This window comes from Cyprinodon variegatus, unplaced genomic scaffold (genome assembly GCF_000732505.1).
Source record: "Cyprinodon variegatus isolate N-32 unplaced genomic scaffold, C_variegatus-1.0 Scaffold111, whole genome shotgun sequence".
Lineage (NCBI taxonomy): Eukaryota > Metazoa > Chordata > Actinopteri > Cyprinodontiformes > Cyprinodontidae > Cyprinodon > Cyprinodon variegatus.
In genome coordinates, this window is record NW_015150564.1 from 517,923 (window position 1) to 544,706 (window position 26,784).

The 26,784-nt window shown below is 39.0% G+C and overlaps 1 protein-coding gene across 3 annotated transcripts in view; it reads left to right on the top strand.

Annotated features, from left to right (window-relative positions):
* Positions 1-3,990: 3,990 nt before the first annotated feature.
* Positions 3,991-26,784, top strand: part of LOC107084920 (rho GTPase-activating protein 29-like) — a 42,224-nt gene continuing 19,430 nt past the window's right edge. For 2 of the 3 annotated variants that reach the window (XM_015374984.1, XM_015374985.1), the window contains exons 1-3: positions 3,991-4,195; positions 5,372-5,755; positions 26,516-26,659. In XM_015374984.1, coding sequence (XP_015230470.1) covers positions 5,473-5,755; positions 26,516-26,659 — 427 coding nt within the window. In that variant the 5' untranslated portion in view covers positions 3,991-4,195; positions 5,372-5,472. Of the gene's footprint in view, positions 4,196-5,371; positions 5,756-25,716; positions 25,732-26,515; positions 26,660-26,784 lie in introns of those variants that run through there. The other variant, XM_015374986.1, reaches the window with a different exon arrangement.

The following is a 26,784-nucleotide window of genomic DNA, read 5'->3' on the forward strand; positions in this document are numbered from 1 at the left end:
ACACCGGCGGGGCTTTTAGGTTTATTGCTTCAGTATTACAACTTCACGCTGTTCTAATTGTTGTTGATTTAAAGAGAAAAAACGCCGGATTCAAACATCTTCGAATTAAAAGACACAATGGACAAAACTTTTTAGTGTCCTCTTTTATTTTTTTGCTTAATTTAATTTAATTGACTTTACTTCCGTTAAGTTACTTTATAATAGGCCCATCTAATCTTATGCCTTCATAGTAAGACTATGTTTTGATAATAACAACCATTAAGCTGGTGTTAAATATTATATTGATAAAGCTTACAGTTTAATGAGTAACATTACCGTAATTAACAGAAATTACGGCTTATAAGCATCATTCTACATATAATTATTCTATATAAGGTGATTACTTCATGAACCGAGTGTGTGTTTAAATGTATCTATTTTGTCTGACTTAACTTATAGAATTTACTCAAATAAATTGCAAGTCTTAATTTAGTTCACATATTTTATTGATAAAATCATGCTTTAATTATTTTTGCTTATTTCATATCCACTAAATTCAATTCAATTCAGTTTATTTCTATAGCGCCAATTCACAACACATGTCATCTCAAGGCACTTTACAGTTCACCAGATCATACAGTCAAATTGATTCAAAGTTTTCTATCTAAGGAAAACCAGTTGATTGCATCGACTCATTGACTCAAAGGCAATCCCTCACACTAAGCATGCATGTAGCGACAGTTGAGAGGAAAAACTCCCTTTTAACAGGAGGAAACCTCCAGCAGAACCAGGCTCAGTGTGAGCGGCCATCTGCTGAGGCCGACTGGGGTTCAAGGACACAGAAGCAGAGATACAGAAAGCAGCTGTAAAAGACGGCTTGGTCCAGGAAACACACAGCCAGGCAGACGAGCTCTCCAGGATGGAGTCACAGCCAAACAGGAACAGATGAGGTGAAGCTACTATGAGAAAAAGCAGAGAGGATATGATGTTAGAGATTGAACTAACAGATTCTGCAGAGTGGGAAAATAGAATGAAGCAGAATGATGAAATGGGGGTCCCTATGTCCTCCAGCAGTCTAAGCCTATAGCAGCATAACTATAGAGATAACTCAGGATAACCTGAGCCACTCTAACTATAAGCTTTATAAAAAAAAAGGAAAGTTTTAAGCCTACCTCTAAAAGTAGACAGGGTGTCTACCTCACAGACTAAAACTGGTAGTTGCTTATCTTAACTCACTAACTGTAGTTTACCTCCTTTGCTTAATGTACTTTTTTCTGAATGTCCTTTCTAACTTACTTTACCTAGTTCCATCCATCCATCCATCCATCCATCCATCCATCCATCCATCCATCCATCCACCCATCCATCCATCCATCCATCCATCCATCCATCCATCCAGTCTGAATATTCCCAGGGTCCTATATAATTAACTTAAAATTAATGTTATTAATTGACTTATTTGTATAAATTTATTAATTGACTTATTTTACTTACTTTACTATAATTACTCAGTGTACTTCCTAAACATTCTGAACTTAGGATATACTCCCTTTATCTTTAACAGTACAATAATTGTACTTAATTTATTAAAATTTAACATACTTTCCTTTTTTTATTGTCTTATCTTATCTAATTTAGTCTCCTAACTTTCTTCATGTTACCAGTATTATTCTGGATACTAACCTAAATTTAACTACTAAACTTGATATAATGAACTTACTTTACTTGACTCACTTACTCATTTTACCATTCTGACTTTAAATCAGTTTAATTCACATACATTATATCCTAAAACAACTTTATTTTTCTTACTTCATTTAACTGCTTTGATCAATGCACCAACTTATATTAAGTACTATAAATAAAATGCATTACCTGAGTTACTGTAATTACTTAGTTGCTTTTACTTTACTGTTAAAACTTATTGACTTATTGACAATGATAGAGTGATAGGTCTCACCTCTGTTGGCCACCTGCATAGGAAGCAGAGAGGCAACATTGGAGGAATTTGTGGATTTGACAACGAGAAGGGAAGGTTAAGGACTATCTGTAAGATGTAAGTGGAAGCAATGGGTTGTGAAGAAGATACAGACGGAGGCGGCAATTTATGGGGCTAGACTTAGCTAGATGTTGAAATTCCTTAAGGAAGCAGATGTTTAAGTTTCTTTCATAAATATAACTCAAAACTCACAGAACAGAAAGGTAAAGTGCAAAAAAAAAAAAGACAAAAATACAATTTAATGCAGTCTGAAAACAGGTTTTAGTCACTCTTAGCGAGATAAAACAAAGAGTTCCCTTTTGATTCTGTTTTTACTAGGGTACATAAACCTTCAAATGCTTTTATTTAAAAGGCCATGGTTCTTCCTTTCCTTTCACTTAATGCTTCAGATAAATCTTTTTGTATATAGAGAGGAAAATGGCTTTCAGAAGCTTAAAAATGAGCTTGTGTGTTTTGATTTGTTCTCAACATATTACAATAGATCTAAGCATTTAAAAAGAAATACAGCTATATTCATTCTGAAACCCTTACCTGTGAAAGAACAGGAAAAAATTTGTATTTTCAGCCCAAAAACATAAAAAAAAAAAACAAAAAACAAAAAAAAAAAAAAAAAAATGAGAAAAAAAAAAAAAAAAAAAAAAAAAAGCAAAAAATGTAGAGAAGATGTACACATTTTGTGAAAATACCTCATCCACATGTTTATCTTTGTCTTTATCGGGTGAACCGTAGGTTGTGGATTCGACAAAAAAAAATAACAAAAGAAAAAACTGAAATGTTAGAACTGTAAATATACGGTCAGATGTTTATATTACTGTTTCTACGTATTTTCTACTGTTTTCAAGGCTGCACTTTAAAAAAATTAAATTGTATAGGGAGCTGTTCTTATTTTGTCATTTTGTGTTCAAAAAATGACAAAATAAATCTGTCTAGGTGACGTTTTTTCCACTGCCATACATCAAACTTTCCAGCAGATGTCGCCAACGAGCTCTATTTGCCCACAGCTCCTACGTCCAAACTGCCAACTGTTTAAAAACATGTGAACTGTTGTTTGCCAACCTTATTAAGACAGAAAATAGAAATTACTGGATGAGAAATAACTCATAGTTAACGAAAAGAGAAGCAAAGTTCAACTAAATTATATGGGTTTTATCAAAAACGCCTTCAATTTGAGTCAACCGAATTTTACTAAGGTAAAACAAATGTTTAGGTTTATTGTTGCATTATAACAGCAAAAAAGGAGTGAAAAGCACATCCTTTTTCCTCAAAATAAAATTTGTCCTAAAAGGCTACCATAGATGTGTATAGTTAAAACGTTGTAGTTACAGAGATACTCATTATAATTGTTTTACTTTGTTGAAAGTTTCATTTTGTCATGTTTATTGATGAGGCACTTATATAAAATAAAAATAAAAAATACGCAATCAATCAGCTAGTTGCAGATTCCTACAGCTTTGGTTTAGTAAAGTTAAGTAACTTTTCTCCCGGACTTTAATTTCGACCAAAGAAAAGTTAATTAAAATCTATTTTCCGTTTTCCACCAAAATAATCTGGACCCCCCACCCCCCGAAAATTAGTTTGTGCTTTTATTTATTTTTATTTTATAAAGCTTTTATGCACATACAAATTAGAACTGATGAATTAATTTGATTTGATTGATTAATAAAGACTCGTAGTTTGTTTTCTTTTATTAAATAATAATCTATGGCTGATTGTATATGTGGAAATTACATTTATCTGACTGTATCATTGAACTCACTGTTTAAACAAGTTATTTTATTATTTTTCTTTAATTGTATAGTGTGACATAGTTTTCTTGTTCTTATTATAATTTTATTTAGCGCATTATTCTTAAATGTTTTAAAATTTCTCGTTTCTAATTACCGCTCCTGGAATTTATTTTGAAAGGCCAAAGCGGATGCAGAAGCTTTTATTTTTTCCGACTTCCCCCTGTGAATGAGCACCTGTTGCCCACTGAGGACTCCGTAGGGAAACTCAACGGCGCGTGCATACCTCCACGCTCAGCAGTCGTAGAGTGGATCGCATGGAGATATAGCGGAGTCCCACGGAGGGGATAAGAGCTACACTATCCCACTGTTACAGAGGATACCACAGTGTCGCGCGTGGATTAATTTGTATTTTTATATATTTTTTCCGTTCTGGACATTGGATTTTACGGCGTTTCGCTCCTGTAATGTTTAAGGATCCTACAAAGGCTGTGTGAGTTTACGTTTGACTTTAATTAGCGTAAAACGGTTTCATTCGGTTAGGTGGAAGCTATTACTCTCTAAAATAACATATGTTTTCTTTTTTATAAGTCATATTTCAATATTAATTTGTTTGCTTTTCATTAACTAAATAAACTCCGGTGTTTTTTCGAAGAAAACTAGCTTTAGCGGCGTACGCAAAAACATGGATAATGCGCAAATACTTTACTTTTAACTGACGTTGTTGCGACTTTTTAAGTACAAATGTGCCCCTATGTCGATTTGTTTTCGACCCACAAAGAGCCTGTACGACTTATTGAGCTGTCCGATAAATTAGAAACTAAATTTGAAATACTTTTTGCAAGGAAATGTGTTAAAAATAGAAGAAATCTACGCTTTTTTTTATTAAAGGGGCACGCAGTGTTTACGTTCAGAACCGTGCGCACTGATTTCCCTGAGAACTGTAACCTTAAAGCTTAATTTAAATAAAGAAGTTTAACATTTATACCTTATATCTAAACCTAACTTGTAAAAGTATATCTTAGATCAATGTAAGTGTAATTTGTAGCACGTATGTTGTATTATAATACCTTTATGGATGTTGTCATTACCTTATAAGTACCAGTAATGATATGTTTTGAATATTACAATATAATTAGCCAGCTTTTTATCACATTTTAAAGCAATATTTTAAAATTAAAGTATAATTGAATTGTATAATAGAGATCAGTTTGACTTAGCAGCATTTTGTAGTAATTGTTTGCCATCTTGATCAATATTACGCCAAAGTATTTTAAATATTAAGCACTCTTATTGACTATTAAGTAATATATCATGTATACATGCAAACAAGTAGCAAAGGTTTAAAGAAAATGGTTTGAACTGTAAAAATAATGATCTTAGTCACACAATCGGCTTACTTTGGACTCAGTTTATTTTTAAGATCTGTATATTTTATGGCTATCTATTGTTAAAAGCTGCGATAAGGCATCGCTCCTACTTTATGATCCTACTTATTGTGGATTTCAAAGGTTGTATGGAAAGTAAACAATCAGAATAAGCCAATCAAATGGTGTAACATATTCATTTTATTGAAAAAGCAAAAGAAGGCATGAAGAAGAGTGTAGTATGATATGATATGTGATATTGTGTTTGGGGTCAGACTAACATTTGTCTCTCTTTGTAACAGCGTTCTCCATCCCTGTTGGACGGCAGCGGCTGGTCTGAATACGGAGCTGAATTAAAGAGAAACCAGGATTTAGGCCCCCGGGCCAGGGGACCCCTGAAGGAATGCTAGCAGCCATGCTGCGCCAGAGCTCCGGTGGTGGAGCCGGATCGGGTGGTGGCAGCGGGGGTGTCGGTGGAAGTAAACTCTCTCTAGGCATCTCTCGCCTCTCTAGCTCCAGCTTGGGTTCGGGCGGCAGCTCCTCCAGGTTAACCAAGACCAACTCGGTCAGCTCTGACAACCAAGACGCGGCCCCTTCGGACCCGCACTACATCATGCAGCTTGTCAGCGACGTACGCAAGTTTGCAGACGTGCTTCTGCAGCTCAAAGAGGTGTTTAACTCCAAAGGTATGTTAGGAAGCCTACCTGCTCTGCAGATGGTTGAAACGATGTGTTTCTAGACTGCCCTAAGTGTTTTCCAAGTTAAAACTTCTGAGAAAAACATTGGTAACAATCTGAGCTTAACTCAACTCTCATTAGAGGAACCGGTAAAAAATTTGTTTTCACAACAACCCTTTGGATGTGGGCTTTGCACTAACTTACACGTCATTCTGTTACACTTGTCTGTATGTATCTGTTTGCACATGTATCTTATGTCACCGTCTCTTAACAAAGCAACTCATCTCCTTTGTGTTTTATTATGTATTATGATGAGTCCTGCAGCTGCTGAGAAGGGAAACAAAAAGGTGCGTCACGGCGTAAGCACAGCGGATAGGATTTATAACGGAATGTAGCCGTCTTCCTCCTCCTGTCTTGTGTACACACTGTCACTTTCAGCACAGTGTACACTGTACCCAGGCCTGCGTACCTGTTTTATCCTGTAGCAGCCTTGGCTCTGGGGTCAGTCAACCTGCCTTATCGCTGTCTTGCTTATTTTTTTTATCTTTTCCTGTAAAGTCGAAAATTATGTTTGTTTTTAGTGGGAGTAACAGAACACCATTAAGGGAAAAGTTTCAAAGTTAAAACCTGACTTGAAATGATCATTGTCATTATCTTTTCAGGTGAAGATGTGTAAAATAAATAAATTTTAAAGTCGTAGTCGTTCCAACCGTTGAATTTCCGAATTCTCCTGAGTGGTGCCTGACTTTACACCAGTGAATAAAGTGAGTGTGATTGGTGGTTTATCAAGAGGGCTGGATTGTAGTGGAGGAAGGTTCTTAAGCAAGTTTGATTGTGGCAGTTGTCTCGGAAGGATCTTGCTAAACATTTAGCAACTTAGTGCTAGTAGGTTCCCAATGGGAATTTACATTGGGACCAAGTAGCAATAAAGTGGTGACTTGGCAACAACACTGTCAAGGAACGCTATGGACAGCGGAAACATGCAAGAGGAGGAGAGTTTTGTGTCAGAAGTCGTGGATGAGTCTCCTCCGTCAAACATATTTTATTTAGAGGAGGAAAGCGGGGACGAAGATGTTGTGGAAGAGGACGCCAGGAAAGCAGAAGCTTGGTTTGGTGTAGAAGGCTTACAGCCGTACATGTTTGAGTCCTTGCCTCGCAACGCTGCCAGTTCTGTTAGCTCTACGCCTGCTGAAGACACAGACGTCCATCCCTGTGAACACTGGGACGGAACTCAATGGGAAAGGAAATTATTCTTATTTCAACCATTGCGTATATTAGCTGCGACATATGAATCAAGATGCTATGACTGAAAAAAATTGATTGAAAGATGACGGTTGATATATGATTGGCCGAATTTAGGTGTACAAGCTGACGTATAACTAACTGGCCTGCTTAAGATAACGAAAAAACCCCCCACAGATTTTAGGACAGGATTTTTTTTTAATTGAAATTTTCTAACTTTTGGGACAATATAGTCTGATAAAGAGAACATTTATATACATGTTTAAGCCAGAATGGTATGACATTTAAATATGATTTCCCTACGACTTTAAGCTCCCACTTAATAGCATGTAGTATTCATGCTACACTTTTAAGTAGGGTTTTTATAGCAAACCGTGAGCTCCTGGCTGCTCTTCAAAACAAGATCATCAAAACAGCATGCCATTCTGTTTAGACACGTATAGGTTGGTCCTTACAGGTTCAGAAAGGATGACTAAAGCAGGACTGGGGGATGTTTCAGCTCATTACGCTGCCAGACACACAGTGAGGAGGATGGTACAAGCGGTGGAAAAAGATCTGAGTTTGGGAAATGCTCGAAATGTAGCATCTTGTGGTCATAAAGTGGTCATAAGGATTGTTAGTTAGTTGGTACTGACCTCTGGGGGGACTTGAATAGGGAAACTGAGTGTTGGCTAGATGAGGCCAAGTGAGATTTTTCCATCTGAGGTGTTCAACATGAACTCTGGGTAATTTCCTCTCTATTAGTGTATTTTGTTTGTAAACACACCAAACTCACAAGGGGGCGGATCAATGCATGCAAACCGAGACTGTTGGTTGGAAATGGTGTCAGTGGTTGTAAATGAACCCTACAGCAGTTTGTTTGGGGTATAAACGTGATCCGGCCTTGAACCGACACGCTACCAGGTAAACGCTGCACTCTGAAGAAAATCTGTTTCCTGTAACTGTGCTTGGGAACTTTCTAACAAACAAAGGCGATGCTTCTTTTTCAAGAAGCACAGAGCCCCATAGTGCACTGGTTTAAGGGACGGGTTCAGCTTTTAAAAGTAAAATGAATTGTGTATATCCATTGTTATGTATGGTAGATCCTCCAAGTAATCATGATTCAAAAAATATCTTTCCCCTTAGAAAGTGTGTTTATTTTTACAAATATCTTTACATTTAAAGATAGATATTGGTGACATTATCAGTGTAAGATCATATTCCTGCGTTTCTTTTCTTTTAAACGGCTGAAAGTAAATGTTCATGGCATTGGATTAGGGAACTATCATATATCAGCACTATCATGGCTGCTGAGGCATGGAAAAAAAGAAAGATTTTTCTTGCTTCGACAGTTTTAGTTCTTTACTTGGAAGGTCAAAAGAGGTACAGGTTGAGCAGCTCGGGCAACTTTTTTAACTGACCCTGCAGAACAAAGCAGTAAATCATGATGTGCAGAAGATTTAGGCCTGTTGCTTTAAGGAGGAAAAGGCTTAAGTTGAGAACTACAAGCCGATCCTCCATGATTTCACATCGTCTGTCTGAAGTCTACTGTAATCAGATACAGTTGCAGCTTTCAGTGGGTTTAGAACCAGATTAAATGGGATCGGCGCACAGCGTGTGTCTGCAGGTTCTTGCTATGTAGCCCAATTGCATAGCTGTCATTTTAGACAGTTTGGCTTTGCTGCCAAGAAACCGTTGAGAAACTCGTTTTTAATCCCTGTTCATCACCCTAGATTGTAATTATCAACATCCTGAAACTGAACATGAGTAACTGTCAGTCCTCTGAGCTGTTAAGGTAAATAAAAACTACGTCTTGCGATCAGATAATCATGTTTTTGTTTTGTTTGTTGCACAAATTGAATTCCATGCATGTCAGCATGTGACGTGTCACAGAGGATTCCTCTGAGATTTGTTCATTTTTGTCCAACTGTGGAAGGATTGCTTCCTTGTAAATTGATCTGTCTGCTATGGAGAGAACCTTCTGAAAACAAGACATAGTGATGGGCATTGTTAGGTGTTTGTCCCTTTATTAGGACAAATACTACCAGTTTACTTTCGTGCCCCTGAACTGGAGGAGTATGGGAGGCAGCTGGTGGGCCAAGGTAAACCCAAACCAGTGTTGAATGAGGATTCCGTAATGCCTGTTGGACTCTCCAGCTCACACCATTCTGGGAAAAAGGTTGAGGACTGGTAATGTGGATACATAAACAGTCTCTAGTAGGGAAGATGAGTCTTGCGGTAAATGGATATATTTCAGACTGTTCTTAAAGGCTGATGAAATGTCTAATCATATCAGATAGTTCGATGTGTACTTACAGTATGCTACGTTCCCACCTAAAGCAGCAAAGGTAGCAGGAGCAGCTAGATGTTAACGTTTGAGCATCTGATGCGCGGGAAGCGCTGCAAACACAGCCGCTGCTGGTGTTGGAAAAATGTAACTTTTGCTGCTCGACGCGCCACATCAACCCATCAGAGAAGCTAATCTGTTAGCTGGCAGGGAGAGAGACAGCACCGCTGATGCAGATCACTATGATCACTCCCCTAAAACAGTTTATTAACGCCTAAATTAACTCAAATACCGAAATCTGCCGGCAAAACATGTTCGCTTTTATCATCCTGGTGCCTGCAGTTTGGATTACGTACATGAAAACCTCCTTCCAGCCGCTGCGACAAACCGTGAAGAGACAACCGGGCCATAGGCTGCTGTTGAATGGGATTTTTCAATGACAGTGTGATGGGGTCTGAGCGGCTCTGACAGCGAAATAATAATGCAGGATCGTAATCTGGATGTACTGACAGCACAGAGGAATTTTTCAGGTGGACTTTCTAACTTACAAACATATGAAAACTACTTTTTACCCACTGATCACAGCATATATAGCTGCCATTTTGACAGGCAAAGAAAGGACAGGGTAGCTCCGCCTGCTGAGTTGCGCGTCAGAACTAAACTTGTACAAGCATTAAAAATGAAGCAGCATGCACGTTTTTGCTGCTCTTCCCACTTTAGGTGTGAACGTAGCATTAGAGATCATGTATTCCGCCGTTTCATCGTCTGATGACCCCCCCTTAGGCTATTGACATCTTTACAATACACTGTAAGGGGAACGTATTGTGTTTGATCTCTTTTTATCATGGCCAAGGCCTTTATTTAGAGCAGAGCTGATTATTGAGAGTGACCACATTGCTCACTGATTGGACCACATCTAAATCTCGCCCTAATTTATGGCGGCATTGTCTCTCTGGCACAACACAAAACTTCAGACTTTTCATTCTTCTTCACAGAGCCAGTAGTCACGGGCTATATTCAACTAAGGGCCCTGTACCCCTCGCAATAGTGCCCCACATTCACAGTCAGTGATGTGAGACTGACACTCATTGTCCCAGGAGGCATCTCCAGACGGGAATGTTTCTGCTATCCGGCCGCTTTCGCACAAATCTTTCTTTCCCAAGTCAAAAATAGCTTTTCGCTGCAAGATTGATCCCCTGGGTGTTCACCTCAGTCCTTGTTTTATTTTTTTTTTCAAGCAAAGCTTATTACCCATAAATGGACAGTGTTACAGAGTAGGTCTTTGGTTATGGATGCACTCAATGAGGCATTGGATGGATTTTGTTTTTCACTCGTTACTGAGAAGAAATGGGATTAGAGTGATTCACTGCCAAGTCAATGTTGGACATTTTTTTTTCCCCCAGAGAGGCCCTGCTTCAGTGAGCACCTGTGAGAGACACGTTGGGTGGGATTTGATTTTGAAGGCTGGGGTCGATGAGGGCGTTTGGTGACCTGTGGACGTGGACTCTAGTGGGGGAGCGGAGGCCTACAAAGGTCTCGGTCATGAGATGAATTCGTCAACAGCCAAAACTGTGTTTGTCTTTTCATGGGATCAGCAGACGGCTGTTGTTTGTTTCAATATGTATTTAAAGACTATGCATGTTGCTTGTTTTGTAACTATAACCCTCTGTTAAAGGCACAGCAGCTTCTATGCTTGCCAACCACCAGCCAGAAAGGTGGTGAAATCTTATGTGGCAACAGTCAAAACAAAACCAAAACAGTGGATCCAAAACAGGTGTGGGGAGCCGAGCTTTAGCAGGAACTTGATAAACAATTTGAGGTAAAACCAAAGTCTTCTGTTGGATCAGACTGTTTGGTACTGATTTAGCTTATTCTGGCCTCTTTCACTGTCTGTTTATTTTTATGTTCTTTTCCCATGGAAAATAATCCTGGAGCAGGCCTTGTGTGTTTAGCTGCATCTCTGAAAGCCATTAACTGTGCATACTTTAATTTTCTTTCTTATTGGAAGTTCTCCTGCTCCAGTGTCTGTGTTTTCTCTCTCTCGTATTCCTCTCCCCACGAAGCAATTAGTCACAGATGAACTTTGTTTCTCTGGAGGTTTCTTCTTCATAGGCAGTTTTTTCTTTCTACTATCGCCACATACCTGCTTAGCATGACTGATTGCTGCAAAATCGGTAACTTGGTGCATTTGGCTAGGCTTTAAAAAAAAATAGTGTACAAAGTTTTAATAAGCTTTGAATTGTATTGGATAGTAATCTGGATTAAAGTGCACTGTATGTTTCTAGAACGGAATCTTATTGTATAATTGGATTATTTCTGTAGAATTGAATATGGATTGAGCAATTTCCATGACATGGATGGACTTTTTTATGATTTTAGCTGCATCCTACTGCATTCTAAGAAAGCTAATTAAGTATTAGCAAGAGTTCTCTGTTGTCCTAGTTCTGGTCATGTTTTTATTTTTGTAGGAAGCAGAGAGTGAATCATAGTAGCTTTGTTTCCATTACAAATGGGAAACTTTATCCATATTAGTCTACTAATACCGAAGAAACACAATTATGGTTTCCATGAAGTAAAAAAAAAGCATAAATCCCATTTGAGTAAGTTTGTTCATGCAGTAACTCATCCTCCTACTTCCTATCTTCTTCTTTTTGAGATCTGATTTGAAAAAAAGTTGTATTGCATTCTCACAATTTACGACAGTTCCAAAAAAATAAACTTCTCCCAGCACATTTTTTTTTGTGAAAAATACTTTTTTTTCTTTGTTTGCTATGTTTCGTTTAGTTATTTTTTATTATAACGGCTTGAGCCATTTGATGTTCAATGGAAAAACAGCTACTGTTTGCGTCTGAAGTTATTGCAGAACAGGTTTGAAATGTATATAAAGAAGCATTGCGCAAGTTTAAACAACATTTTTCCCCCAATGCATGCCATTACAACTGCCTGCCGTGTAAAATGAGTCTTGGTTTGGGTGGCTGTGACTTGGTGTATGCTCCTGTTCACTTGCTACCTTGTGGAGTCTCCGCTGTTGTTGACGCATTAGCTTTATAACCTCAATATTTATAGCTTCTTTTTTTATCTCAGTGGAGATTACACCTCTAAACAACAGACCTGTACAGTCGCAGCAGCAGACTGGAATGCTTTTCTTCCTCTCATTCACATGCATGACACAGGAATCAATTCTGCTTGTCACCAGAGGGAAAAATTCTCTGCAAAAACTACAAGTTAGTTACTATACTCCTATAAAAAAACAAATTAACAAATTGAACATGTAAGCTGCCTTCACATCTTCTGTTAGAAGTTAATGTGATTTCCAAAAGGTTAGAACACTTCCAAGTTTTCCATAACAGGTTATTGCTCTTATAGACAGGGATCAAAATCTAGTTCTTTAAGACTTGTGACCTTTAGCCTTTAGATGGTCCTACAAATCTCAGTCACCTGGCTGAACTGTTAGGATTGTAGTGTCCTGCTAATAATAACCTTATTCATTCAGGGGACAATAATCCTGGGGAGAGATCTGAACCGGTACTCTAGATGATCAGAAAGAGGAAAGTTGCTGTATCTGTTGAACTGCTGACTACGCGTCAGACAGACGCAAACCCGTGCAGACCTCAAGCGGAAGTGCGCAGACAAAAAGCAGCTTCGATTGGTCCTTGGTATGCCTTTTCGGCTGTCTGTGAGGTCGTCCTGCTCGATTAGGTGCCGGGGGGCACCATTTTTAAACACAGAGGAAAACCTACAATGGACAACTGCGACGAAAGGTTAATCGAGGAGATTCGGAATTGCAACCACTTGTACGATGCCTCAGACAAATTATGTAAATAAATATATCCTTTTCGATGTCTAGCAACTCTAGATCCATCTCCGTGACTGTGATATCTTGCAGATGCGCCATTGTTGTTTTGGAAGATAAACACTCTCGGCGGCGCCGCCAAAGTTCTTGAATAGGCTCCCTCTTGCGCTTTCGCGGTAAACTGCTGTGCGTCCCTAGAAATTCCAGACCGACAATGCAGAAGCACACCAGCAAAACTGGTTCGCGACCAGACCCAAGCGACATTTGATATGTGCAGTCTAATCTGCCCTTTAGTGCCGTCCTTTGGTAGATTGGTTCCTTTTTTTGACCAAAAACAGCCAACATCACGATAGTTGCAAATCATAGTGAATGAGTTTTCTCTAAAATAATCGGCTTTCTTTGAGCTGAAAACCACTTGTTTCCAGGAAAACCTTCTTTTTTTTTGCCTGAACCCTGTTTATTATTCTGTCGAAGAACCTCCTCAGCAATCACTGAAACCATCACTATAAGACTTCTCTGCCCGGAAGCCATATTTTTATAGGTTACTGTTTACGGATGATCCGGGCGGATTAAGTCCTTTAATTGTGCTCTGTGATTCACTTTGACTCATAGTTGTCTTCAGTTAATCAGTGTAGGATTTAGAGGCTCCCTTTGTGTACATGCTCTGCCGTTCTGGGTTTTAATCATTAAACACATAGCCACTAAATAAGTTCCAGGGGACTTGTGCAATGTAAAATGACATACTGTCACATACAGTCAGTGAGTAACGACCCAGATGTTCTCAGAACTGTTTGTACGGCATGTGACTGATGTTAAATGCCATTTAACCTACATGGTGGTTCGGTATGCCTTCGAGACGTGGGAAAATAAGCCAGTTCTCTCCTTTTTGGAGGTGGGTTTAATACTCTCTGATGATGCATATTCTATGTGGGAAAGTGGTTCTGCTCCGGGTCCTCTGAGAAAGCCTTGATGCCATTTTAGAGAGCTGTATTCTAAATCACCAGCCTAAAATTAGCCTCTACTCATTCTTTTTTTTCTTTTTTTCTTTTCCCAAACCATCTCAGACTTTCTTAATGGCAGCAGCTAAGCTTTGTTTAACTTCAGCTGGTCTGTCTTACTGGGTCTGGGGTCCACTGGAATAGCACTGCAGCCTCCAAAAAGTTCCTTTTATGGCTCTTTTTACAGCTCTTCGATTTAAGGTCACTGTAAATTGTCCCGAGTAGGAGACCACACAAGCCTTTGTTATTTGCTGGATATCCTGTTCCAGTCAGAGGCTCAGAGTGTGTACTCACAGATTCGTCGAGCTCTCTTTGTGTTAATTAAGCTGCCTTTCAGGATATATTACATTAGCCTAATTGTTCTGGGTTATCCCTGTTTTAAAGCACAGATGATGTCCTCCCGGGCTTAAACTTAACGGTCTAGTAATCAACATATGGCAGACCCATTTATCCCCTTTAACCCCACCAAAAAGAAACGTAGCATGAAATGACCACACACACAATGCACCATGCGGGTTATAATTACATGCTGGATACAGGTGGCGAGGCGAAACTCACACAGCAAGTTTACAGGGCGAAAAGTTTCCACCTTGGAGCCAATGGGAGCTTCCCTCTCAGTGTATCTGTACTTTTATTTTCCTTTAGGGAGATTTATGGTTATGGGCGCCTCCTTCTTTTCTGCTGGAGTCGTTTTGTTCTAGGAGACTGTCGAGGTCTGTGACTCTCTAAGGCCAGGCTTCAGGGTTCCCACACTGGCTACAAGGAGCTGGGGATCAATTTTTTTTTTTCTCATACAGTTATGTAAAAATTAATAACTAATAACATTGTAGTTAAATAAATGGTAGTTTTAACTGTATTCATTTAATTAATTTATGAAGGGAGGGCTTTGCCCTTTAGGGTTAAAACCATCAGAAATGTCAGACTGATCCCACAAATAGGCTTAGGGATCCCGCATCCCCCTTGACTTGTTCTTGCTTTGGCTTAAAGGTCAATCGCATTACTGTAGAAGGATTTAGTAATAACCTGTTTATGATAGAAGTAGAGAAGCAACATTAGAGTGTTTTTTTTTTTTCCTTTATCGTCTGATTCCTTAGAGCATTTAACCGCCATGCATTGAGATCACATTAAGGATATTTATTGCAGTTTTCTTCATTTGTGATTAGGAATGGGAATCGAAAACCGGTTCCTGTTCAGAACCAGTTCTGTGTGTTCCAATTCCATGGCACCGTTTGAAGGTGACGCTTGTTTATTTACATCAGGGGGAGATGAGTTTATTTCCTGAAATTGTACAGTAATGCTTTTTCATTAAACGGATGCCTTCTCTATTACATTTAGACGACTGTGACGAGACGGGTAGCCTGGCTGGCTCAGAGGCTGGCAGCTCCCGTTCACTACCTTCTGTTTTCACCGAGGCAGGCAGAAATAGATTGTCCCAGGCTAAGGGTGTGCAAAATAATCGTCATGACGATGCATCGCGATTCTAATTTTTGTGATCTACTGCATCGATTCTTGAAGGCAAGAATCGATTATAAAAATTAAAAAAATGAACAAATAAAATACATAAATGGTTGGCGCACATCAGCCAAATCAAGTGGAATACAACTTCCAGTCCAGCAGATGTCGCTGCGGATGTGTTGACGCCTGCTGCTTTGTGTCACAAGCATTTCTGGCCGCGGGATACTGAGACGAGTTATTCGTAAACAAAATATGGAGGACACTGAGAAAATTCGCCCCCACGGCTCCATCACATTTCAAGTCAGATGCTTGGATGCTTTAAAAACAAAGAAGGTAAAAATGAAATTGATATGATGCACGTAATTTGCAAAAGGACCACTGAAACGGCACTGATTATCCTTATTTTGTTATTTTAAGTTTTATGAATCCTATGATCTTTTTGTCAGTGTGTCCACACCAGTAATAGTAATATTTCTGTCCAGTGTTTGTTTTCATGGCAACACCTCCAAAAGTCGTTTCAATAAATACAGCTATGTATGAATTCAGTTGCTTTTAGTTATGTATCAATTGAAGACACTACTGTATCCAGATCATACCCAGCCAGTCAGCCACTGGTAATGGCTGTATCTTTTTCTTACAGTGTTCAGTGAAAATATCGCAATGCATCACGATGCATCGCAATATTTCAAGTATCGTGATGCATCATGATAGAATCGCATCGTGGCATGTGAAACGTGATTCGAATCGAATCATGACTTCTTTGCCAATACCCACCCCTATCCCAGGCGAAGGTAGACGAATGTCCCGTGCCCTTACCAGGTTCATTGTTTCACAGAATTATTAAGAGAATCTACAAGGAATCGAATCGTTTCACAGAATCGATAAGGGAATCGGAATCATGAAAATCTTATCAATTCCCAACCCTGTTTGTGATCCATTGTTGTTTTTTTTAATTTCTTCAAAAATTGTCAGTTTTTTTTCTTTTTTGTTTAAATTGACCCTTTTATAAAATTATTGTCGTATGATTTTTGTTTTATCACGTAAACCAAAGAAGAAAAGATAATATTGTTGTTTTTTTTAAAATGAGCCCCAAACAATATTGGCAGTACATATTTGTGATCGCTCAGATTGAAGTCAAAATAATCTGTATCGGTCCTGGTTATATAAAAAAAACAAACAAACAAAAAAAAAAAAAAAAACTGTATCGGTCCATCTCTAGTTTATCATGCCAAAAATTATAATAAAATCTAACCTGTAGAAATGAAAGCTGAGCTTTTGTATGTCCATTGTGCCACGGATAACTGAGTATCAACAGTTTGCGTATTGGCAACATGAATGGAATCACCCACATTTATCTTCCTATTTTGTTTATAACTTCCAAAAGTGAAGGGTGATGAGATTTTTATCTGTATCTCTGCTTTGCTTCAGATAATGAACTACCCATTGATGGCGTTTGGGAAAAATGTAGTGGCTTTCTTTAAGTCTGCTGAATGGCAGTGTGCAGTAACAGGTGTTTAGGAGGGCTCTGGACATGGTGTGTCTGAGAAACCGGGTGGTTTTTAAAAGTAACGTTGCGCCTTTAACCAGCGATTCAGAAAAAGGCAGCTAGAGCAAAGTGCTCAGATGTTGTTGCTCTTTGTCTCGCGTTTTCCTCTGATTGTTAAGGTCAATCAATTTTCTCTCTCTTATCTCTGTTGTTTTGATGTGACTGCAGAGGGTTCACATTGTGTGTTACTGCAGCGTTTCTTCCTCCTCACAGATGACTCATTCAGCCTAGTATAAACTCATTGAAAGGCCAGTGGAGATGTTCTTAGACTGGATGATAATCACTGCTGTCATTAGCTAAAACACCTTCTGAACTCTGTGTGTGTTCCAGATGAGAGGAACAGAGACTCTTCCATGTACTGAACTTTGTGGAATTTTTTGTTTGTTTGTTTGATGCAGAAATCACTGCTCTTGGATAACAAAGTAGAAACTAAAGTACGCAATGAGAAAATCATAACTAATACAATCTCTCCTAGTATTGTTATGCAGGTAAACACAGAATCAGCTCAACTAGCATTAACCACTGAAAATCTGATAACTCAAAGTCCATTTTCCTTTATCTTGTTTAGTAGTCTGTTAATATAACTTTCTGCTTTCCTCTGACATTAGGTTTGCACTAATGCAAGTCTTTCTTCAGGGTAAACTGCAGCTCAACATTGCTCTACATGTTTGCTTTCTCTGACAGAGCATATAGGAAATAAAGCGCCGCATTTAATTAATTAAAATATTTTGGTTTCTTTTGCTTTACAAGTAAGGCTCTAGATACAACTTGCACCTGTCTAGCAGATGTCTTGAATATGTGGAGCCTTCTTTTGTAACACTAGTCCAGGTTCAGGGCTCGATGTTAACCGTCGCCCGATCTCCCGGGGCAAGTAGTTTTTATTGTCGGGAGAGTACAAAATTCATTGCATTTGCCCGCCAGGCAAGTGCAATGATTGCAAAAAAAAAAAAAAAAAATTACTCAAAATTACTTTAAATCACCGACATTCGATGAGAACGACCCAGAAACGTTGCCGGTGCCATTTTTGTTGTTTTGTACACATTCTTGCGTGATTTGAAAAAGGCGCATGATTTGAAAAAGCCGGGTGATTTTCCACCAGATGGCGAGATGGCGATTTTTCTCCACCTAGCTGTAATTTTGATGTAGTTACCAAAACGACAAAAAAAGCTAGAAAGCGCTATTGTACCTGTGTTTCTGTATCATTTTATTTGCATAATCACATAATCACCTACATTCGAAGAAAATGCATATATAAACCAGGAACCTGTAAACTTAAAAAATACTAAATTACAAAAAACATTTAAATAACAAACATGTTTCATTAATATATATATATATATATATATATATATATATATATATATATACAAAAATGAATATTAGGAACAATATTTATCAAACATTATACTGGATACTAATGTACATTATACATTATACTAAAATTGTTTCTGGGCAAATGAAATGTGAAAGTCACTTGCCCAAAGGGCAAGTGGTAAAAATCCTTAACGTCAACCCCTGAGGTTTGATCTAACAATAAACTGAGAATTCTGTTCTGTTCTGTTAAACTCCGATCGGATCACTTTGTGCACCAAATATTGCTAATCTAAAGGGCCTACAGGCAGAGGTGAGGAGATGACAAAATAACTGTACTAAAGTAAAATTACTATTACAAAATATTTGTGCTCAAATAAGACTAAGAAGTATCTGTCCAAGAAATTACTCAAATGAGATCAAAAAGGTATTTGTTTAGAAGGCCATAAAAGTACTGAATATGTTTTACTGTTTGACATTGATTTCCAGACAGATTTCAGACAACCATAATATAAAGTCATGTTAACATCTTTTTTGTTTTGAAGACTAAAATGAAGTAATTATTACAAATAAAAGATAAAGTAGAAGAAATGATGATAAAATAAGAACCATATCAAGTCATTCCAGTTCCATCTCTGAGCTTCTCACAGACTTCAGCTCTCTAGATGCTTTACACAACTTTAAGAACCTGTCGTCTCTTTGGCCAAATGCCTGAAAAGTTTGGCTGCCTATAAGAGGTTACATTGGGGGGTGGGGGGGTTCCTCTTTAAGAAAGCATAGCTGGAATGCCAGCTTTCTGCATCAACAGTGGGCGGTGGAGGTGGTGTCCATGTGGCGGTCATTGGTGGGGAGCGTTTTGAAAGAAAGGTCCTCTTCTCTTTCCTCATAATGACTGACATCTCTGGAGAAATGAAGGAGAGAGAGAAACAAGCTCCTTAATCCACTAGATTTGACGTTTATTTGCAGTCAAAGGGAGAAATGTATCCGAATCAGGCTTAAGATCTGCGTCTAAATCTTGTTAACAGATGAGAGCTCGACTGTCACTGAACATATTTTCTCATTTGCATTTACTGAATAAAAGCTAGCAAGTTTAACAAAGGCCGTAGCTTCCAGCGTGGTGACAATTACACCCCCACCCATCCACCCACTCCACATCTAGGTGGAAGGTGCTGTGTTTCTAGCCCAGGGGTCTCTCTTTTTTTCAATCCCATCTCTTTGTGTTGGCAGTCATGGGGAAAAAGGCTTCAAAGGTTAAGATCCAGGGAATGTTTCAGAGGTCTGGAGAGGCTAAGTTCCCGTGTCTTTTACCAGCTGCATGTAATCTGCTAATCCACAGAGGGGACGGTCGGTGGTCTGTCCACAGAAGCGGGACAGGACCGCCGACCACAGGCGATCTGCTGAGGAGGGAGGGGAATACCAAGCCTTATACTGACCCTTCATTTGCTATGACCCTAACAGACTGCTAGAGGTTAAGTGGGCATTTTTGTGAAGACCACCTTTAACTGCTGCAAATACCTATAATTCAGACTCAAACAAAGGGGTCAGTTTTAGACATGAGTGGCGGGTGGAACTTGGTAAAGAATGTGGCATTTCACCCCAGGCTGTTTAGAAATGAATCGGTTTTGACCAAAGGTCACTTTCAGACTTTGGTCGCTACTCTAAGATAAAGAGCTGAAAAGTCTCAAAGGAGCCCTTCGAAGACTCAAATCGATGACTGTCCTTCAGATGAATGCGGCTGCAGGGTATTAGTCAGAGGAATGTCCAGCTGTAGTCAAATTCAGCAGGACAAATGAAGCCTTTAAATGACAGCGGTCAATGCTTTCCAGCCCTGCTTTCTACACGAGCATGTGATTGGACCGCCGTTGTTCTGATGGGGATCTCCTCAGGGGCTTCACACCGACATGATGCTACGAGCACATGCCGCCTCAAGAACGTATTTCACATCAAACCCCACAATGTTCAGCGCCTCACCGAGCATCACTAGGAAGGCAGCAAGAGGAATGCTGCCCTGTCACTACATGTCGGGCCCAAGTGGAAGACTTGGGATGACAAAGAACCGAGTCACTGACAGCAGGTATTAAGATGGAGATGAGCAACATTTGGTGAAGATCAAGCAAATTCAGCTGTTTTCTGATAATAGCACATCTTTTTAAACCAGACCATCTATTTAAAGCACTCTGTTCTGTTTAAGATTACTCTAACAATGCATGATGAGTTAAACCAGAGCATTCATTTTCATCCCAAAGCATCAGATGGAGCTTTAAAAAGAGAAAATCAGTTATGAACTTTGGACATTTTGTAGGTAAACATCAGGCGCCACAGATGCGTGTACTTTGATCCTCTTTGTTGTTTTTTTTAAATGTTTGCTGTCAACCTGTTTTTCTTAGTCTGCATTTCTTTTAGCAGAGATGCAACCATTGGAACTTTGTTGAACTCTTTCAATCTCCACTTTTTTGTAGAGTTTTGACCTCCTGATTTCTTTCTAAGAACAATAATCATACAAAAGTAGTAAATTCTGATTTTTTTTTTTTTCACTTTTCCTGCCACCAGTTGTTTACAGTAGCAGCAGAGGTGATTTTCCACGTTGTGAGTCACATAGGATTAGCTTATTTAAAAAGTAGACAAACAGATTTATTATGTTGACATTTCAACATTTTTTAGCATCTTTGATTGATGATTACTGAATTATTTTACTAAATCAGCAGCCTCTGTGTGCATTCGCTTAAAAGAGACACAGCTAAACAAAAAATGCAGATGTCTCCAAATGCACCATGTTCCATAAGAGACAGAAATTAAAAGATAAAAAGGAAGAAACCTGCCTTTTTCCTAGACGCTGTTTGACCTTTTTGTTAACAAATAAAATTCCCATTCCCAAAGCATGAAAAGACTGTAGACAATACTCACCAATAATAGAAAGATCAAACTTAGTCATCTTCAACCTTTTCCAACTCATACATCAGAGAGTGTACTTGCAAACCTTTTTTTGTACTTGTGTGTTTAATCCGATCATCTCCTCGTTCAGGGTTTAGTGTTATTGGTAAAGCATCCTTACATCAAAAATATATTAAAAAATTTATATCACTCCTTGTTTTTAATTAAATTTGATTCAAATCCTTTTTTAATCAGTTGAAACTTTTTAATGATCCCTGGAATAACCTCTATATCGTCTATCAACCTGTGGTAAAAAAACAACGGCATTTGGATTCACCTAAACCCCCTACAGGTGCAGTAAACTAGAAAACTGATTTAAATCATTCATAAACATCCCATGGCAGCCAGCTTTGTTTTGTACCTGACAATTCTGAATATGATGCAACAAAAATTGAAATGGTAAAATGACCACCTCCCAATCAGCTCGTTTTTATGTGGGAAAACACATCCCCCACAGAATATAAAATTTTTCCTACTTATTTTCATTTTTTTTTATATTTATTGTGTGGCTCTTATTCATACTGTACTTTGTAGCGCCTATAAATTTCAGGTAACATCAAACAACCCAAAATAATTTTTGGAAAGCTGCGCAACCGAAGCATCTGCTCAGTGTTTTGGTTCTGAGATGTCACCTCAGTTGTGAGTGATCTAGCAATGTTTTCATTATAACCCCCTCCCCGACTCGACCCCTTGCTCCTGCAGCTCCTGCCCCGGCTCCCAAACAAGAGGCTGGAATGTCGGGTTTCCATGACGCTAATGAAGTAAAAACCTGGCAATGCGCTGCTGGCAGGGCTCAGATCTGCGGCCTCCTTCTCATCAGGATCCGAGTCTGATCCCCATGTAGCCTTCATTCACCAAGGCTTCATTATGCCAAGGAATGTCTCTCAGCCTCTTACTTCTCTCCTAACTCCAGATGAAGCTGGGACAAGGGGTGTGGGGGGGTACATTTGGGAGAAAATCCCAGGGGGGATAGTACAAGCCCAAAAACACACAAACTTCCAGTCTGTTCTCAGATTCCCATCCTCACCAAACTCCTCCTTTTGTACTCCTTCCAGAAAAGACTAAACTACGCACACGTAAACCCAAAGCTTCTTTTCTCAAGGAGCAGGAAGAGCGGTTGTGATTTATTGGTCCATAAATGTGGCATTCCCTTGAGGCGGCTGGGCTCAGTGTTAGCCTTAGGACAATAGTGAGACCTGGACGTTCCTGACTTCCCTGTGGAAAAAAAACAAAACCTCATCATCCTAGCAGCATACATATATTTAGTTGCCCTTGATATAAATCTATGTGATCTCTTTTTCCTTAATGTTCCCTTCTTGTGAATCACAGTACTTCCACTAAAACAAATGCACCCTTTAAGATCTTCGTTTAACACGCCCTCCCCGCTGAGAGTAGGCCTTTCTCTCTTTGTGGTGCATCCAGAAAGGTAGCTAAAAGCAATTGGTCTCCGTTACCACGTGTCCTGCTGGGCTGATGGATGCAGCTATAATGTCTTTCTAATTACCCACTCTTTTAAGGACTTTAAACAGGCCAACTGGCACCATTAATGAGTGGAGCACTCGTGCATTTGTTAATAGAGGCCCCTCGGTCTTGCAGCTTCTTATGTTTAATGTTTGTATTTAATAAATATCTTGCATTCATCTGCTTGATGCCTTTAAGAATAATTTTTCCAGACATATGATAAAGCTTTAGGGTTTTCTGCAGAGGTGCACATAGATATTGTCTGGTCAAAAAATATGTCAGTTTTGGACCATCTCAAATAATCTTTTTCTGCAAAGAGAACCTAACTTTGCATTTCTAGTTTGTAATTATAGTATCTAATCAGAGTTAAGATAATTAAGGCTTAAGCCTTTAATAGTGCTTTACCCTTTATCAAAACAGTTATGGATTTTTCTTATGTGTAAAAGATTTAATCTTAAAAGTACTGGCATATACAAAAATAGGTGGGAATTAAATACAAAAACTAAAGTAGCTTTTATTAGTAGAGGCTCCTATTTAGAAGATGATGGTTCATAGTAGGTGTTCTCATGCTCAGTTTCAAATTAATTTTATAATTTATTTTGCCTTTTTCTAAAACGGTCCAGCTATTTGACAGTAAGAATGATGTATGTGTGTTTATTATGTCTAAATAAGGAGTCTTAGTTTGACGCATAGCTATGCCAAAAGAGGACTGGCGTGTTTCCTACCGCATGCAGCTCTAAGACAAAAGCACAAAAGGCTCTTATGCTCAAAAACACACCAGGTTCTCCGTATTGGTGGGATCTGTACTTGGCAAATGATGAAGATAAATGAGCAGAGTTGCCATAGTGAAGGATGGGACTTTACAGGTCATGTGGAGAGACTCTTTAGAGAGGCTATAAGCAGCATTATAGCGTACAGCTGGTTGGGATTATAGTATGCTGGCAATATTGCACTAAAATCCATGTTAATGGATGCAGGTCATGGTTGGTGTTCGAGTAAAGCCTCCCTGTGTCACTTTAAATCTTAGTCATAAAACGTTTTCTTCTGCTTTTGGCCGTAATTAGAAAATTGCTTTCAAAAACTGTTCAAAAGCAGTTTTAAATATGTGCTCCAACTTTGTGATTTAAGTAAAAAAAAAATGTTTTCTAAAAATCACAATGGGAGCCGTCCTTTGTTTCCTTGTTCTCTTTACCAAATGCTGTCGGCTGAAATGTGTTTGGCCTGTTAAAGCTTAAGTGACGGATTGTGTTATCTGGCATGTTCTTAGATTTGTGTTTAATCAAAGTAACTTAAAGTTTTCCTTGATGCATAAAGGGGAGGATTTTGTTGCATCTTCTTTGGAATCAAATCTTTTGTCCATCGAGGAACCTGCTGCACATTTTGTTTTCCTTTTCTGTTCAATAGTCCATACTGAGTTGGACCATCATGGACCGCCTGATGACCCAGGTCAGAGTGTAGACGAACAGTCATGAAAACAATTCAAAATCTTTTCAGAAAAGAGATAAATCTCCTTTTAACATCAAGGGATTAAATGTATTCTCTTTTGATTTCCTTAGAATTCAGTTCTGTTTATTTTGCTTGGATATTTGGCAAGTTTTAGTTCTCATGCACCTGAATTAGTCCAATAACATCCCATTAGCCATTCCTAGTAGAAGTAAATGCAAAGTTATTTTCAGTGTTAAATGGTGGAGGATATTCTGTGTAGGAAAGCCCAGCTGGGATTGCAGTCATTGGTTCTGCAGCCACCTCTCCTCCCAATCAAGCATATATGAAAACTGTTATTATGGTTATCAAGTGATGGCCATCACGTGTTAACAGAAGTTGTTAGTCTGATCAGCAACTAACATTGTCACGACGGCGCCAAAGGCCCTACAGCTTTGGGTGAACTGGCTGCAGAGGACTGACAAATAAAGGGCGAAAACCGGGAGACGGATAAAGTCTTCCTGATCCCTCTTTCCATGACGGGTAATCCGGGGCCGATCGTCAGCACAAATTGTGGATTTTACTGCCTGAAACCGTTCTGTGTGCGTCTCCAGCGAGGTGTGACTAAGACGCAACCCCTCATTTAAACGCATGACGAAGATAATGACAGAACACAGTGTGTTTAAAGCATCGAGTGACAACAGCTCACTCAGCAGCCTGTGTATTTAACATGTTTACAGTCTAGTCCTGCAGCGTTTCTGGGCCACTGTGACAATTGTGTTTATTGATAAATGAGGGAACAGATAAAAGTGTCTCCTGTTTTACTTTTCCGTGTCCTCCCACCTCGAGTAATCGTCTCCCCACCCTGGATGTTTCCAACAGGTAGTAAACCCGATTTTATTTTCTGAGCTCCTTCCTAATTGGCGCATTCTCTTTTATGAACTTCAAGCATGCCAACAGCAGAGTTTCAAGGTTACTTGATAACAAAGTGCATTTTCTCCTTTTGTTAACAGTGTTGACTCATTGTTGAGAAAGCGGACATACCTGAATGCCTGAAATGCCATGTTCTTTATAATTAAGTCTGCATATAGCCTATAATTATAATGGAACTACACAATGTCGCATTATCTCCATATTTGGCAGCTTCAGTGTTTTTCCCCGACCGGTGGTTTCTCTGCGGACAGGAGGCACATCGATGGTTAGAAAGGATTAGCTGCAGTCTGAGAGGTTGTTTATAACCCTTGGAAGCCCTAAATTCTACAGTGGTGACTTCACCATGTTTAAGAACTGATTAGTAAGGCTGAAATATCTTGTGCCGGTCAAAGGTGTAATGTAGGAGGTGTTGAGCTGTCTTTCTATTTATGCTATCATGTTCGGCGCCTTGCCGAGGTATTTCCACCTTCTGGACGTGGTACAGACCAATCTCAAAGGGTTTGTTTAGCAAGGATAATGATGGATGGTTTTTAGGAAGATTGTGGAGAGCGTTTGCGTTCAGCCGCTCTCGGTCATCGCTTCCTAGACTCACTTTTTTCTACATTGACAGCTGAAAGTCTTTTTGGGGTATGTCTCCTGCTTTGAACATCTAGAGATGATCATTTTGCTAATTGTTTCTGAAATGCAGACATTTAGGCTCATTCAGATGATTTGAAGATTCATTTGTTTTAAAAAATATTTTTGGTGGACCTGGATACAGGCTTTGACTGGGACATTCTAGTATGATTTTAAATAAGTCTATAATAGCTCTAATGTTCTATATTTGTTATTTATATTTAACTGTTCATGTGTGCTTAGAACAAGTTAGTATTGTTTCAGAGTTTTTTAATAGAGAAATGTTGGAACATTGAAGGTGTATATGCTTATATCACCTGATGGTGTCAGTAATAAAAAAAATAAAATGGTATTAGCCAAAATCAGATTAGGCAGATAAGGCTATCTTTAAAGATTAGTGATCAGCCATAAAACTGGGATCGGTGCACCGATCACCATGTTTCAGAGTAATATGCACTGTTTGGTTTGATGTTGTCTTTGGGGCAGGACAAGCTGAGACCAGTTAACCTGTTAACAAATAGCTTAACTGTGTTTATTTTAGCAGGTTTTAATTGAAGTATGTGGTATAAAATGTGCATTATCAGATTTCTATTTGTATAAACATGTAGTAAACTTTTCATTGGTTTCCCTCTCCCTCACAGCTGTGTTGTTTGTGTTGATCTGTATAAGAATTCCAATAAGGAAAGAAAAATCAGGGAAAATTACAAGGCTATGATGATTGGTTTTAAGTTGATGATATCCTTACAGGAGGGTAGTCATAGTTGGAAATAATTGGTCCTTTTTTGCTAACTTCCAGAGCACCAGGATTGCCTTCATCAGGCAGTCCATGAGCGACTCGGCGAGCTCCTGCGAGTCCTGAAGGCCATCATCAAGAAGCACCAGAGCCTCAACTCTGTGGACATCCTAAGCAAAGCTGGAACAGTGATCGCCACTGTCAAAGGTGAGCGGAGCTTGCCAGCTCTGTCTAAAACATGTAAACAGACCCGCTGTAACCGGCAGGTTTCCTGTAAAACATGCCAACCACTCCTCCACTCTTCCTTCGGTCTGTTTTCCCTCTCTGCCCTA